The sequence below is a fragment of the Atractosteus spatula genome, chromosome 13, assembly GCF_055471065.1.
Source record: "Atractosteus spatula isolate fAtrSpa1 chromosome 13, fAtrSpa1.hap1, whole genome shotgun sequence".
In the NCBI taxonomy this organism is placed as follows: domain Eukaryota; kingdom Metazoa; phylum Chordata; class Actinopteri; order Semionotiformes; family Lepisosteidae; genus Atractosteus; species Atractosteus spatula.
The window spans coordinates 2,338,837-2,352,636 of record NC_142718.1 but is presented as its reverse complement, the minus strand read 5'-3'; the positions used below and the strand labels follow the sequence as shown (position 1 = coordinate 2,352,636).

Sequence of the window (13,800 nt, the reverse complement as noted above, 5' to 3'; positions counted from 1 at the left end):
ACTCCACACAGACAGCACCACGGAATTGAACCCAGGGCCCCAGCACTGCGCCACCGTGCCTCACCGAGACCTTCAGGTTCGATTCTGAACAGCGGCAGGGTTGTTGCAGGCTGTCCAGCGAACCCCCCCAGATCCAATGGGGGAGACGTGGAACCCCAAGACGAGCAAGCACGCCCGAGTCGGACCCAGGACCCGATGGCTGTAGTGGCTCTAATACCGCACCCACAGATATTGATGAAATACACCAAACGCTGCCGCGACAAAACAGAATACAAGAAACCCTTCGGCTGCCCCGGAAAGTTGAATACAAACGGCTTTGGACCGTGGGGTTTTATTGTAGTATTTTTATTTTATTAAAAAGAGGACGGTTATCTGATTCAGAGCGCGGGGGGGAGTAAAAGCGGCTGCGCTCGGACTGGGAGCTTTACGGTAGGGGCGCCAATGACGTCGCGGCCTTTCCAGGGTTTTTTTTTTAACTCGTCAGCCAATGAGGAGGCGCCCCCTCCCCCTCCCTCCCCCCCCGGCGGCCAATCAGGGACGCGGCAGATGTTTCAAAAACTTTGCCCGCCATGTTGTCTTGAGAGAAGTTGTTAGACGGGAAGGCAGCGGTTGGCGGTCTTCGTAAATATATCGGGTAGGTTACAAAAAAAAATAACGAATGAATCTCTCGGACATTTTAATGGGGGGGGGGGTCTTTAGGATGAACATTTGGAGGGGAACCGCAACCGGGGACAGGTCGAAATCCCTTTCCGACCCTCTCAGTGACACAATTCCGATATTCCCTGCAGAAATACAGCTTCTAGTGACGGCCGTCCCCTGTAGTTTTCACGATGAGGGCGGCGCTTTCCTGTAGGCGAGTTTATCAATAACGTTGCAAGTCCTCGGTTGAGTGGAGGACCGATTTTCGTCGAGTGAGGGATAACGATTACGCGTCTCCGCGGCTGGAAAGCTAAAACAATAATACACAATACAGTAGCGCAAGTACAGTCAGTGTTGTCGCGCAGTGTAGAATTCCTGTTTTTATTATTGGCCTCGGCAGTATTTTTATTTTTTTAATCGAGCTTGCTGTGCGCTCACAGCGTTTCTGCCCCGTGTGTCCTGTGGGTTTTTGGTCCCGGGTTAGGGTTTACGTTTTGCGTCGCGCCTGCTGTGGGCCTGGTCCTGGTCCCCCGTCTCTGATCCCCCAAGCCCGCCTGCCCTCTAGGGGTGACGGGGCTTCTCCTGCTGCTGCGCCCCAGAGCTGTGCGGATCCGTCCCCCAGGGAGATCAGAGAGTCGCCTTTCCCCGAGCTCTTTCAAACCCAGCCTCAGAACCGTCTGCTTTATCGAACCGGGTCTTGTGCCTGCCCGCTTGCTTTCCTGCCCCATTCTTGATGTGATTGTGTTCATCCTGCTGCCCGCTCTCCTCGTTGTCATTTCTTTCACTTTATCGGCCAGATACAATTGCTTGCATGAGGAATGTGTCTTTGCGCAGACCCCAGCTTGCTCTCCATGAGACACACAGACAGGGAGAGAGAAGCTGGGGGTCAGAGCGCAGGGTCAGGCATTTATACAGCGCCCCTGGAGCAGCTGAGGAGCCACTTTTGAAGGCGCTGTATAAAATAGTTGATTATTGTGACAGTAAGACTCACTGTGAAGCTGCAGTAGCGGTACGTCGTGCGGGGGGGCTGCATGCTGTTTTCGGTGGTGGTGATGTCTGTAATTTTAGACACGGGTCGTGCGGTGTCCAATGAGCTGGTGGGTTGATTGGTTTCTGAGAAAACTGGCCGAGCGTGTGTGTCTGTGCGTGCCCTGTGATGGACTGGCGTCCCGTCCAGGGTGTACCCTGCCTTGCGCCTGTAGAGTAGAGAGCAGAGGAGGTTGTTGCCAAATGTACACGTACACTGGAGTTCTCATTCACGCTGATCTCTCGGGACACACCCTGTACAGCAGACGACCCTGTAAACAGCACATCACAAGTGTAATAAATAATAACAGGAACTAGAAATATTGTGATGACTGGGGGATTCGCACGGAGTGAAGTTCGCACACCTCTGATGTGCTGGCAACACATTCATTTACCCTCCACCCTGGGGAGTTCCTCAAAGGGGTTACACACACACACACACACACACACACACACACACACACACTGAGAACACCTGTACAGGTAGCACGCACACACACACACTGAGAACACCTGTACAGGTAGCACACGCGCACGCACACACACTGAGAACACCTGTACAGGTAGCACACGCGCACGCACACACACTGAGAACACCTGTACAGGTAGCACACGCGCACACACACACACACGGTAAAGATGAAGGAGGGAGGGGTACTTCAGTTCACGGTGGGTCACAAGGACAGCGCAGCAGACACTGACAGCTATTTACAGTGGCTCCGCATGAGCCCTCTCCGCTATTGACACTGCCAGGCTGGTCTCAGGTCCGGCCCCTCGGCCGCTGCCCCCGGCCTGCCTTGGGGGCGCGTAGCTAAGGGGAGGTGCGGCCCCTACGATGTGTTGCTTGCCGGGGTGGGCGCCCCTGAATTGGGAGGAGCGGTGAGAAATGGAAGGGGGACAGAGTGCCGGAGGCGTGGCCCCGGTGTTCCGCGGGCTGGTCTGATGTTGCCTCCGGTTCCCTGCAGCCATGGACGGGGACACGGGGGAATCGTCTCGCTTCGCCCGGCTGTACCGGCGCGACTCCAGCGCGTCTCTGCTGCGGGTGAAGATGGCGCGGCGCCGCTCACAGTCCCAGAAGGAGAACCGGGAGCGGGCCTTCAGCCGGAACCGCGGCCTGGAGCCGGGCCTGGGGCCGCTGTCCGAGAAGGAGCTCTCGCTGCTGGACGGCTCGGAGGGCCTCGCCCAGGCGCCGCTGCAGCCACAGCAGGGCAGTGAGTCACGCGTGAACGTCTGTCGGTCCGATCCCAGGGGCTTGATTGGCACGGCCCATGAGTAACATCGGTGTTGCCACAGCAAAACTAATACAGTTAACATGAAAAATTATACAGACATTTCCAGTGAAGACACAATCACAAGATATTTACATACAAACATATGGAGCGTTACTGGGAGACGGGCTCACTGTTCCCCAGGCTGGGACAGGAGATCACATACTGGGCTGCCAGTTCCCTCCTCCATCTCCCAGTAGGATTGGGAGTTGTTGTGATTCTGACAGGTGTGAGGATTCTGGGATTAGCTGTGTAAATTTGGGGAAGAATGTTTCTCTAATCCCAGAGTATCTGTCACAGTGCAGTAGGAAGTGCACCTCTGTCTCTGTTTCTCCCCGCTGGCAGTAGGAGCACAGCCTGTCCTCTCTGGGCAGCCAGGTCAGCCTGTCGCCCAGTTTCTCTGGCCAGGCTGTGGTCACTGAGCCTGTCCTCTCTGGGCAGCCAGGTCAGCCTGTCGCCCAGTTTCTCTGGCCAGGCTGTGGTCACTGAGCCTGTCCTCTCTGGGCAGCCAGGTCAGCCTGTCGCCCAGTTTCTCTGGCCAGGCTGTGGTCACCGAGCCTGTCCTCTCTGGGCAGCCAGGTCAGCCTGTCGCCCAGTTTCTCTGGCCAGGCTGTGGTCACTGAGCCCATACATCATCAGGGTCTGTTTCTTTTTGCTGCTATGTTGGTCAAATATTCAGCTAGTGTGTGCTGTCTATTTAGGGTTCTGTAGCATTCCAGTTTGTTCCAGTTCCAGTTTCTGTCCCTCTCGCCCTCTGTGCCCGTCTCTCTCTCTGTCCCCTCTGTACCCGTCTCTCTCGGTCTCTTTCTCTCTGTCCCCTCTGTGCCCGTCTCTCTCGGTCTCTCTCTCTCTGTCCCTCTCGCCCCCTGTGCCCGTCTCTCTCTCTGTCCCTCTCGCCCCCTGTGCCCGTCTCTCTCTCTGTCCCCTCTGTACCCGTCTCTCTCTCTGTCCCTCTCGCCCCCTGTGCCCGTCTCTCTCTCTGTCCCCTCTGTACCCGTCTCTCTCGGTCTCTCTCTCGGTCTCTCTCTCTCTGTCCCTCTCGCCCCCTGTGCCCGTCTCTCTCTCTGTCCCTCTCGCCCCCTGTGCCCGTCTCTCTCTCTCTGTCCCTCTCGCCCCCTGTGCCCGTCTCTCTCTCTGTCCCTCTCGCCCCCTGTGCCCGTCTCTCTCTCGGCTCCTGTGTGACGGCTGTTCTCACGCCCTGGCCTGGCTCTCAGAGGGCGCGAGCAGCAGCAGCAGCAGCAGCAGCAGCAGCGCCGTGGAGGAGCGGAAGAAGATGCTGGAGCGCTACAGGGAGGCCAAGCTGCTGCAGAAGGAGAAGGAGAGGCGGGAGAAAGAGCGGAAGGGGGTGTTCAAGGTGGGGCTGTACAAGCCCGACCCGGCCGGGTACCTGTCCCGAGCCTCCGCCCAGCCCGCGGCCCGGAGCAAGGTCAGTCCGAAGGGCCCTGCGGCCTGCGGGGGCGCGTGTTGGGGTGCACTTGAAGCCAGGCAGTCAGCTGATGCCTTTGAGAGCTGGCCAGCCCGCTGCCCGATCACCTGGAGGGACCCTGTGGTGTGGCACAAGCCGCGCGATCCTCCAGGTGTGGGCTGGCCAGCGGGGGTGTGGGCCTCGGTGACGTCCTCCTCTGTGTCCCCAGGCGCCCGCGGCCCCAGCGGCCCCCACTCGAGTGACGCGCTCCATGCGGCAGCAGCAGGATGCTGGCCAGGTGAGCGCAGAGGGCAGGTCCAGCTGACCTGAACACCGCGAGGGACACTGACCTGAACACTGGGACTACACACACTGGGAGGCACGCTGACCTGAACACTGGGACTACACACACCGTGAGGCACGCTGACCTGAACACTGGGACTACACACACCGTGAGGCACGCTGACCTGAACACTGGGACTACACACACCGTGAGGCACGCTGACCTGAACACTGGGACTACACACACTGTGAGGCATGCTGACCTGAACACTGGGACTACACACACCGTGAGGCACACTGACCTGAACACTGGGAGGGACACTGACCTGAACACTGGGACTACACACACTGTGAGGCACGCTGACCTGAACACTGGGACTACACACACTGGGAGGCACACTGACCTGAACATGGGGACTACACACAGTGTGGGGCACACTGACCTGAACACTGGGAGGGACACTGACCTGAACACTGGGACTACACACACTGTGGGGCACACTGACCTGAACACTGGGACTACACACTGTGAGGCACACTGACCTGAACACTAGGAGTACACACACTGATACACACTGTGAGGCACACTGACCTGAACACTAGGAGTACACACACTGATACACACTGTGAGGCACACTGACCTGAACACTAGGAGTACACACACTGTGAGGCACACTGACCTGAACACTAGGAGTACACACACTGAGCTCGTGAACTCACTCTTGTGTCTCCAGGCTCAGTCCAGACAGGCGGCTGGGGCGAATCCGCCTCAGACACGGGGGGACCCCTCCACCTCAGCCACAGTGCCCCGAAAAGGTGAGGTTCTGGGGTTGTCTAGTCTGCTCGAACCGCGGCAGATGAGGGGTTTGGGGGTTCGCCCGGGAGGGGCGCGGCTGCACCAGTGAGGGTGAGTTAAGGGAAAAACTGGGGTCATTAAAACGCAGACCGCGGCACGGTCAGTCGAGCTCCGGACAGGTTCGTTCTGTCTTGCTCTTCCCCTTCATCCTCCCTCGTTCTCTCCCGTGTCGGCCAGCAGAGCAGGCAGCCGTCTCCAGCAGGGGTCCGCAGACCCGCGCTGCCAGCAGAGCCCAGGCAGCGCCCCCCGCAGGCCGGGCCAGAGCAGCGCCAGGTGAGTCTTCTGCTTTTGTTTTTCTTTTTGGCTAAAGTCTTCCCCCACGATAAAGCACACAATACAATACAAGTGCTGAGGTTATACATGCAGTGGAATATATTGAGCACTCAGGGGCTGTACGTAAGTTATTGACAGCTGAATAATTACAGGTCCTTACAGGTTAAAATTACGGGTCTCTGTGTTCGTCTTCCCCTTGGTTCTGGCTTGTCCTTCCACCACCGTTGTGCTCTCATGCGCTTGTCTCTTTATCACCAAGTCTCTCTCTCTCTCTCTCTCTCTCTCTCGTTGATCAGCAGAGCCAGCAGGCAGCTCTAGCCGAGCACCGCAAACCAGAGCTGCCAGCAGGATGCAGACAGCGCCCCCTGCAGGCAGGGCCAGGGGTGCCCCCGGTAACTACGCGTGCGCGCACACACACACACACACCCTTCTCTCTGTCCGTGTCAGAGCTCTCTCTCTGAAGCTGTTGTGATGTGGCTTAGAATCCACGTTTCAGGGGATCAATCTCGTCGCTGTGTTTTGCGCCATTCCTGTGCGCTTCACCTCGCGTTTTTCCCTTCATTTCTGTATTTTTTTTCTTTATTTATTTTTTCTTTTCTCCCAGGGAAGGAGCGGCCGAAGGAGGCCGAGGAGGAGAAGGTAAGTGTGAGGGGCACGTGAGACGGAGACGCCGGCGTCTTCCTTGGGCTCTATCCCGGGGCTGGGGTTGTGTGTTGTGTGGGGTTGGGCGTTTGAGTCTCGAGTCGCAGCGCAGGTCAGTGAAGGTTTGCGATGAGCTGAATTGTAACAAAAATGGCCACCTCCCGGAGAACACTGCAGGAGCCGCGCTCAGGGTGTATTTCCCACAGTGCTCCGGGTTGCAGGCGTGTCGCAGAGGGTTTTGTAGTCTGGGCCCAGTCCTGTTCCCCCTGTGTTAAAGCCACGAATGGGGGTTTAAGGGTGGTCATTCCTGCGGTGGCCCCAGCAGGGGTCGCTGTGTCAGGTTCCCTCGTGACCCCAGGCCGGAGTCGGTCAGCTGCCCCACTCGCTCTCGTTGTCCGCAGAAGCCCGGCGAGCTGCCTGGGGGGAAACGTCAGGGGAGAAGCCAGGACCCCCCCAGCCTGGGATCAGCGGAGGGGGAGACGGACAGTGGGGCGCCAGCGGGGACCCCGCCCTCCTCGGCCACGGACGCGGCCACCGGCCAGGCGGAGAGTGTGAAGACGCCCCCGCCTTCCTTCGCCCCCCAGGACTTCGTGTTCCAGCCCCCCCAGGGCCTGGGCACCTTCTCGCTGAACCCCATGACGCCCCGCAGCGCCGACGCCTTCCTCACGCCCACCTACCACTGGAGCCCCCGGATACACCCCGCCAGGTCTGAGGCGCGCCCTCGTCCTCTCCCTCTCTCTTTCTCTCCTTGTCGCTGTGCAGCTCTAGAAAGGAATTATTATTATTATTATTATTATTATTATTTTTATTATTTTTATTATCTCTGAGGATTACAGTCCAGTTCCTGTCCCGTGCGGGAAGCTCGCGTCTCGTTTGACCCCCCCTGACGTGCGTTTCCTCCTCCCGGTTCTGTCTCCCTGCAGCAACGGTCTGACCCCGATGTTGCTGACGGCCCCCGCCTCCCCCAGTCCGGCCATCCCCAGCGCGGCCCCCGCCGGCGAGCAGCTGACCGCCCCCTCCGGGGCCACCGCGTGCGCCCCGGAACCCCTGGACCCCCTCGTCCAGCCTGCGCCCCAGCACGATGTCCCCTACTTCAGGTGCGAGCTGGAGACCGAGCGGGCCGGGTCTGGTCCCGTTCCCTGGGCTGTGGGGCCCGGCAGATCCCAGAGTACAGAGCACGTTTCACCTTCTCGTTCCCGAGGGTCGGCACACCCAGATTCACACAAGGAGCCCCTTCTTAACCCCCCCCCGGGAAACCAGTCCCTGAGAAAGATGCGTCTTGTAAGTGTCTGTGGAGCAGCTTCCCTGCGGCCCTTCACTGACCGGCTGGATCAGATCCTTGGATCAGTGAGCTCCTCGCAGGATGATCGAGAGTCACTGCTGCAGAAACATCTCATGGTGATTTAACACGTATAATAGAACAGACATCCCTCAGTGTAGCAGGTGTGGGAGGTGCACTCCCCCTCCCCCTCCCCCTCCCGAACAGTAAGTTTTGCGTGTTGTCGAAAACCAGACGACCCCGTTATTTGCTGGTGGGGGGGGGGGGGGAAGCCTGACGGCGCGTGCCTGTCTGTCCCCCAGGGCGGCGATGCGGAGCGAGGCGGACAGGCTGGCGGAGCTCTGTGAGCAGTGGGGCGGGCGGACAGAGGACCCCGGCGTCCCGGAGGAGAGTGAGTCTCGGCCGGGGGGGGGCGGTCGAAAGCAGCCGTCGTACGGGGCTCGTCCGTGACCTGCACACGCGTGCGGCCTGTCGCCAGCTGCACGGCAGCGAGATTGGCGGAGCCTGCTGGCAGGATCTGTGTGTTACTCTGTACCCATATAGTGGTAGGAGCTGTGAACTCCTGCTGAATTCACATGCTAAACTCTCACCTTCACGCTTGCTGTAGCACAGATGCGTCTCCCTCCCTGTACCGAACTCCCATCTTCTGTTCTAAACTCCCTGACAAGGAAGGAATGTTTTAAGTGCTTTGTGAGTCCTGGAGTTTCTTGGGAAAGCTAGGTCAAAGACGGGAGGGTAGGGTGTAGAGAAAAGTATATATATACACTGTGTTAGAGCCACATCCACTCTGAGCAATACAGCAATAAGCCTCAATGTGTTGTTCCTTGTATGCGTACAATTAAGCTTGGCTTGACGAACGGACGCTTCAGGCTCGAATCTCTTGGTTTCTACAAGATAAACGAGGGAACCCCCAGCAGGCACTGGGGCTCGTGTGCGCAGGCCTGAACAGACTTGTGCAAACGTGATCACCCGCTGTGGCGCAAATGCTTCAGGGCTCTAATTTCCCATGTATCCCTGTTCCTCGGTTTCCCACAGTGTCCCGCCTGCCCGTAGTGCTGATCGTCTCTCTCTCTCTCCCCCCCCCCTCCAGTGCAGGACCTGATCCGGACCACCGTGGGCCAGGCCCACCTGCTGATGGCCGAGCGCTTCCAGCAGTTCGTGGGGCTGGTGGACGACTGCGAGTTCGGCCGCGGGGAGAAGGAGACCACCTGCACCGACCTGGAGGGCTTCTGGGACATGGTCTACTTCCAGGTCAGGACAACCCCTCTCTCTCTCAGTGCAGTGTTAATGTACTGGAGTGTCCAGTCAGTGTGTCTGTATGACCCCTCTCTCTCTCAGTGCAGTGTTCATGTACTGGAGTGTCCAGTCAGTGTGTCTGTATGAACCCCTCTCTCTCTCAGTGCAGTGTTAATGTACTGGAGTGTCCAGTCAGTGTGTCTGTATGACCCCTCTCTCTCTCAGTGCAGTGTTCATGTACTGGAGTGTCCAGTCAGTGTGTCTGTATGAACCCCTCTCTCTCTCAGTGCAGTGTTCATGTACTGGAGTGTCCAGTCAGTGTGTCTGTATGACCCCTCTCTCTCTCAGTGCAGTGTTAATGTACTGGAGTGTCCAGTCAGTGTGTCTGTATGAACCCCTCTCTCTCTCAGTGCAGTGTTCATGTACTGGAGTGTCCAGTCAGTGTGTCTGTATGACCCCTCTCTCTCTCAGTGCAGTGTTCATGTACTGGAGTGTCCAGTCAGTGTGTCTGTATGAACCCCTCTCTCTCTCAGTGCAGTGTTAATGTACTGGAGTGTCCAGTCAGTGTGTCTGTATGAACCCCTCTCTCTCTCTCAGTGCAGTGTTAATGTACTGGAGTGTCCAGTCAGTGTGTCTGTGTGAACCCCTCTCTCTCTCAGTGCAGTGTTCATGTACTGGAGTGTCCAGTCAGTGTGTCTGTATTAACCCCTCTCTCTCAGTGCAGTGTTAATGTACTGGAGTGTCCAGTCAGTGTGTCTGTGTGAACCCCTCTCTCTCTCAGTGCAGTGTTCATGTACTGGAGTGTCCAGTCAGTGTGTCTGTATTAACCCCTCTCTCTCAGTGCAGTGTTAATGTACTGGAGTGTCCAGTCAGTGTGTGTGTATGAACCCCTCTCTCTCTCAGGTGGAGGATGTCAGTAAGAAGTTCAGCACTCTGACAGAGCTGGAACAGAACAGCTGGCAGCAGGTGCAGAAGCCGAAGCCCCGAGCGAAGAAGATGGCCAGAGTAAGGCAGCCCCGTCCTCCGCCGCCGCGCCTCCCTTGCTGTGCTCACTGCTGCGCGCCCTGCAGCTCTCGCTCCTCCTGTCTCTGCTGCTCCCTCCAGAAGCCTGCCGCGGCCGCCCCCTCGAACCCTCAGGGCCCGCCCGGCGCGGCGGCGGCGGCGAAGAGCCGGCTGGCGGCGGCGAAGGCGGCGATGCGGGCCAGGAAGAACGCGCCGGCCGGAGGGGCCCAGCCGGACGCCGCCCCCCCGACGCCCCCACCGTGGTGTTCGACGCCGGCTTCTTCCGGGTGGAGAGCCCGGCCAAGCTGCACGGTGAGAGCCGGGGGGGGGCAGGGGGGGCCATCCCTGTGCGTTTTCTCCCGTCGCCACTGTGTTTGTGCTGCGTCCTCCTTTCCGCCCCAGAATCCCCCAAGGTTCAGACAGCGGGGTGTATCCGGGGGGGTGTTTGTCTTCCTCGGGCTCGTCCCTCCCCTTGGCCGTGTCCTGGGGTTCGGGGGTGGGGGGGGGGGCTCGGCGTTCCCTCACAGGCGCTCATGGAAGTGAACTTTGGGACCGGAGGAGGGATCAGAAGAAAACTGGAATCTCTTCTCTCTCTCTCCTTCCCTCCGCCTCCGGACAGGCTCGGCGAGGAAGTCCTCGCGGCACGGCGCCGCCGCGGAGAGCTCGCCCGCCGCCACGCCCTCTCGGCGCTCCCTCTTCCGCACGCCGGCGGCCCCTCCCTCTGCCAGCCCCGCCCCGAGCGCTGACGCCGGTGAGCCGGCCGGCCCCCCTCGCCCCCTCCCTGAGGAGCAGCCCGCTTCCCTGGAGGCGGCGGCGGCGGCGGCGGCCGCCGTGGGCGGACAGGAAGCCAGCCCTGCCCCGGCTCCCTCCCTCTGTCCTGGGCCTGCAGACGTCCAGGACCCCCAGAGACCCGATGTCCCCGAGCCCTGCCTCCCCCCCGGTCTGGGGCGCGCGCCGGCTCTCCCTCTGCCCGCCTCCGGGGGCGCCGGGGCTTTGGCACGACGGGGGGGTGCCCTTCCCGCGGACGCCAACGATCTGAGCTTCACGCTCTCCCCTGCCCCCGCGCCCCCCGGTCTCGGGGAGCCCAGCTGCCGGGGCGCCCCCGTCGCGGTGGACCGGCCCGGGCCCCCTTCCCCGCCCTGCCTGCTCGCCGCCCCGCCCCCTGCTGGGGAGGCTCCTGCGGCCAGCCCTGCCCCGCTGCTCCTGGGGGACAGGACAGACAGGTAACGCTCCGCTCCCGCCCGCCCTCCGTGTCTCGCTGCTGCTCTCCCTTTCTGCCTCCGTGGGCTTCCTCATCGCCCTGCAGTCGCTGTCCCTGCCTCAGTGTCCAAACCCCTGGCCCTGCCTCGGCCCCCAGTGTCCGAACCCCTGTCCCTGCCTCAGTGTCCAAACCCCTGTCGCATTCCCTCTCTCTTTCTGCTCCCTCTCCTGTCCTCTTCCTGCTCTCTGCTTTTCTTCGGTCACTCCTGACTGGCGTCTTCGCTGTTCTCTCTCTCCTTTCATCCGCAGTCTCAGAGATCCAGCCAGCGCCCTGTTACCTGACTCCCCCAGCAGCCTGCAGTGCGAGGTGAGTGTTGAGCGAGAGGTCTGACAGGGCATTACTGGGGCTGTGTCTCACAGGAGAGGTCAGGCTGTCTGTCCTGAGCCTCGTGGTCTGACAGTGCAGTACTGGGGCTGTGTCTCACGGGAGAGGTCAGGCTGTCTGTCCTGAGCCTCGTGGTCTGACAGTGCAGTACTGGGGCTGTCTCACAGGAGAGGTCAGGCTGTCTGTCCTGAGCCTCGTGGTCTGACAGTGCAGTACTGGGGCTGTGTCTCACGGGAGAGGTCAGGCTGTCTGTCCTGAGCCTCGTGGTCTGACAGTGCAGTACTGGGGCTGTGTCTCACAGGAAACCAAGATGAGAACTACACTGAGTCTCCATCATCTGGATCTGACAGTGATGGGAGTGTTCATTGGATGAGCTAGCCTGAGTTTCTTATCAGGATTCCACTGATCAACCAGTGGAATATTTTAATATGAAGCTACAAATGATTTGGGCTGAGTTTGCTTTCCACAGATCCACAGCTATCTGGGCTTACAGAGTCTTCACTGTAGTTCCACTAGTTATGCTTTTTGCTCGCAGCCATGTGTGCAGGACACTATCTCTTACACTGTGTGTAACGATGGTGTTTGCGCAGGCTCTGTCGGGTCTGGATTTTGAGCGGTACCTACAGCCCACAGCGCGATGCAGCATGTCACCACGAGAAACTGTTGCCATGGAAGTGTCATCCCCGGCCTTACTGCTGCCGATGGATGTGGAGATGGACAGTCCTGTGCCGTCCCAGCTAGTTGGGGAGAGGGAGTCAGAAGAGCAGACAGATGCCCAGACCGAGGACACCTGTACAGGTACTACACACACACTGAGGACACCTGTACAAGTACTGCACACGCACACTGAGGACACCTGTACAGGTACTGCACACGCACACTGAAGACACCTGTACAGGTACCGCACACGCACACTGAGGACACCTGTACAGGTACCGCACACACACACTGAGGACACCTGTACAGGTACTGCACACGCACACTGAAGACACCTGTACAGGTACTGCACACGCACACTGAAGACACCTGTACAGGTACTGCACACGCACACTGAAGACACCTGTACAGGTACTACACACACACTGAGGACACCTGTACAGGTACTGCACACGCACACTGAGGACACCTGTACAGGTACCGCACACGCACACTGAAGACACCTGTACAGGTACCGCACACGCACACTGAGGACACCTGTACAGGTACTGCACACACACTGAGGACACCTGTACAGGTACTGCACACACACTGAGGACACCTGTACAAGTACTGCACACACACACACACTGAAGACACCTGTACAAGTACTGCACACACACACACACTGAAGACACCTGTACAAGTACTGCACACACACACACTGAAGACACCTGTACAAGTACTGCACACACACACACTGAGGACACCTGTACAGGTACCGCACACACACACTGAGGACACCTGTACAGGTAGCGCACGCACGCACGCACGCACGCACGCACGCACACACACTGAGGACCCCTGTACAGGTACTGCACACACACACACTGAGGACACCTGTATAGGTACCGCACGCACACACGCACACACACACACTGAGGACCCCTGCGCAGGGTGCTGATGCGTTCTCTTCAATCCACAGCCCCAGGCCTGCTGGCTGCAGTCCCCGCGCTGTTACACAGCGTGACCCCCGTCTCCTCGGTGAGTACCGCCAGCCCTTCGCTGCAGTCCGCCTCTTGCTCTCCGGCTCCCCCTGCCTGTCGCAGCTCTGCGCGGCCGGCTGGCCCCTTGCTCTCCTGCAGTGTCTCCACCCCCCCTTTCCGGTTCCTCGCTTTGCTTCACTCTGCTGTAGCGCTGAAGACCGAAGGTGAGCCGCGCGCGAGTCTTAACCTCTTCCCCACCCCTCTCGCCCCCCTCCAGCCCAGGAGCAGTGATCCGCTGTGCTTCACCCCGATGTACAGAGAAACCGTGCGTCAGTCGCTGGTCGCCCGAGACCTCATGACCTTCACCCCTCCCACGAGCAATTAGTTGCCCGCTGCCCCCCAGCCTCTCTGTCTCCTGCGATGAGGCCCTGCCAGGGTAAAATAATCTTGAAGCCCCCTAGTGGGCAGGAACCCCAGACACTGTTGCTGTGGTGTGAGTTCCTGCCTGTCAAGGCATCCTGGAGGGTGTTTGGGAGAACAGCGGATAGGATTTTCCTGTTGGAGGTGTGTGGGATCTCCGTACGGAGCCTGTGTTCGCTGGCTTCCCTGTTCCATCTGGTACGGAGGCACTGATCTGGAAAGCGAACAGAGGGGGGGTACTGAGATTTATTTTTCGGCTGGAGGC

The 13,800-nt window shown here is 59.2% G+C and overlaps 1 protein-coding gene across 1 annotated transcript; it reads left to right on the top strand.

Annotated features, from left to right (window-relative positions):
* The first annotated feature begins 574 nt into the window (after positions 1-574).
* On the top strand, positions 575-13,631 carry dlgap5 (DLG associated protein 5). The gene is made up of 20 exons (XM_088930784.1): positions 575-634; positions 2,631-2,876; positions 4,148-4,359; positions 4,568-4,636; positions 5,355-5,436; positions 5,657-5,749; positions 6,046-6,141; positions 6,354-6,388; positions 6,793-7,097; positions 7,315-7,488; positions 7,973-8,061; positions 8,761-8,921; positions 9,810-9,911; positions 10,011-10,220; positions 10,311-10,404; positions 10,528-11,131; positions 11,418-11,475; positions 12,084-12,291; positions 13,115-13,173; positions 13,393-13,631. The coding sequence occupies exons 2-20, from the start codon at positions 2,633-2,635 to the stop codon at positions 13,498-13,500; spliced, it is 3,003 nt and encodes a 1,000-aa protein (XP_088786910.1). The 5' UTR covers positions 575-634; positions 2,631-2,632; the 3' UTR covers positions 13,501-13,631.
* Positions 13,632-13,800: the final 169 nt, after the last annotated feature.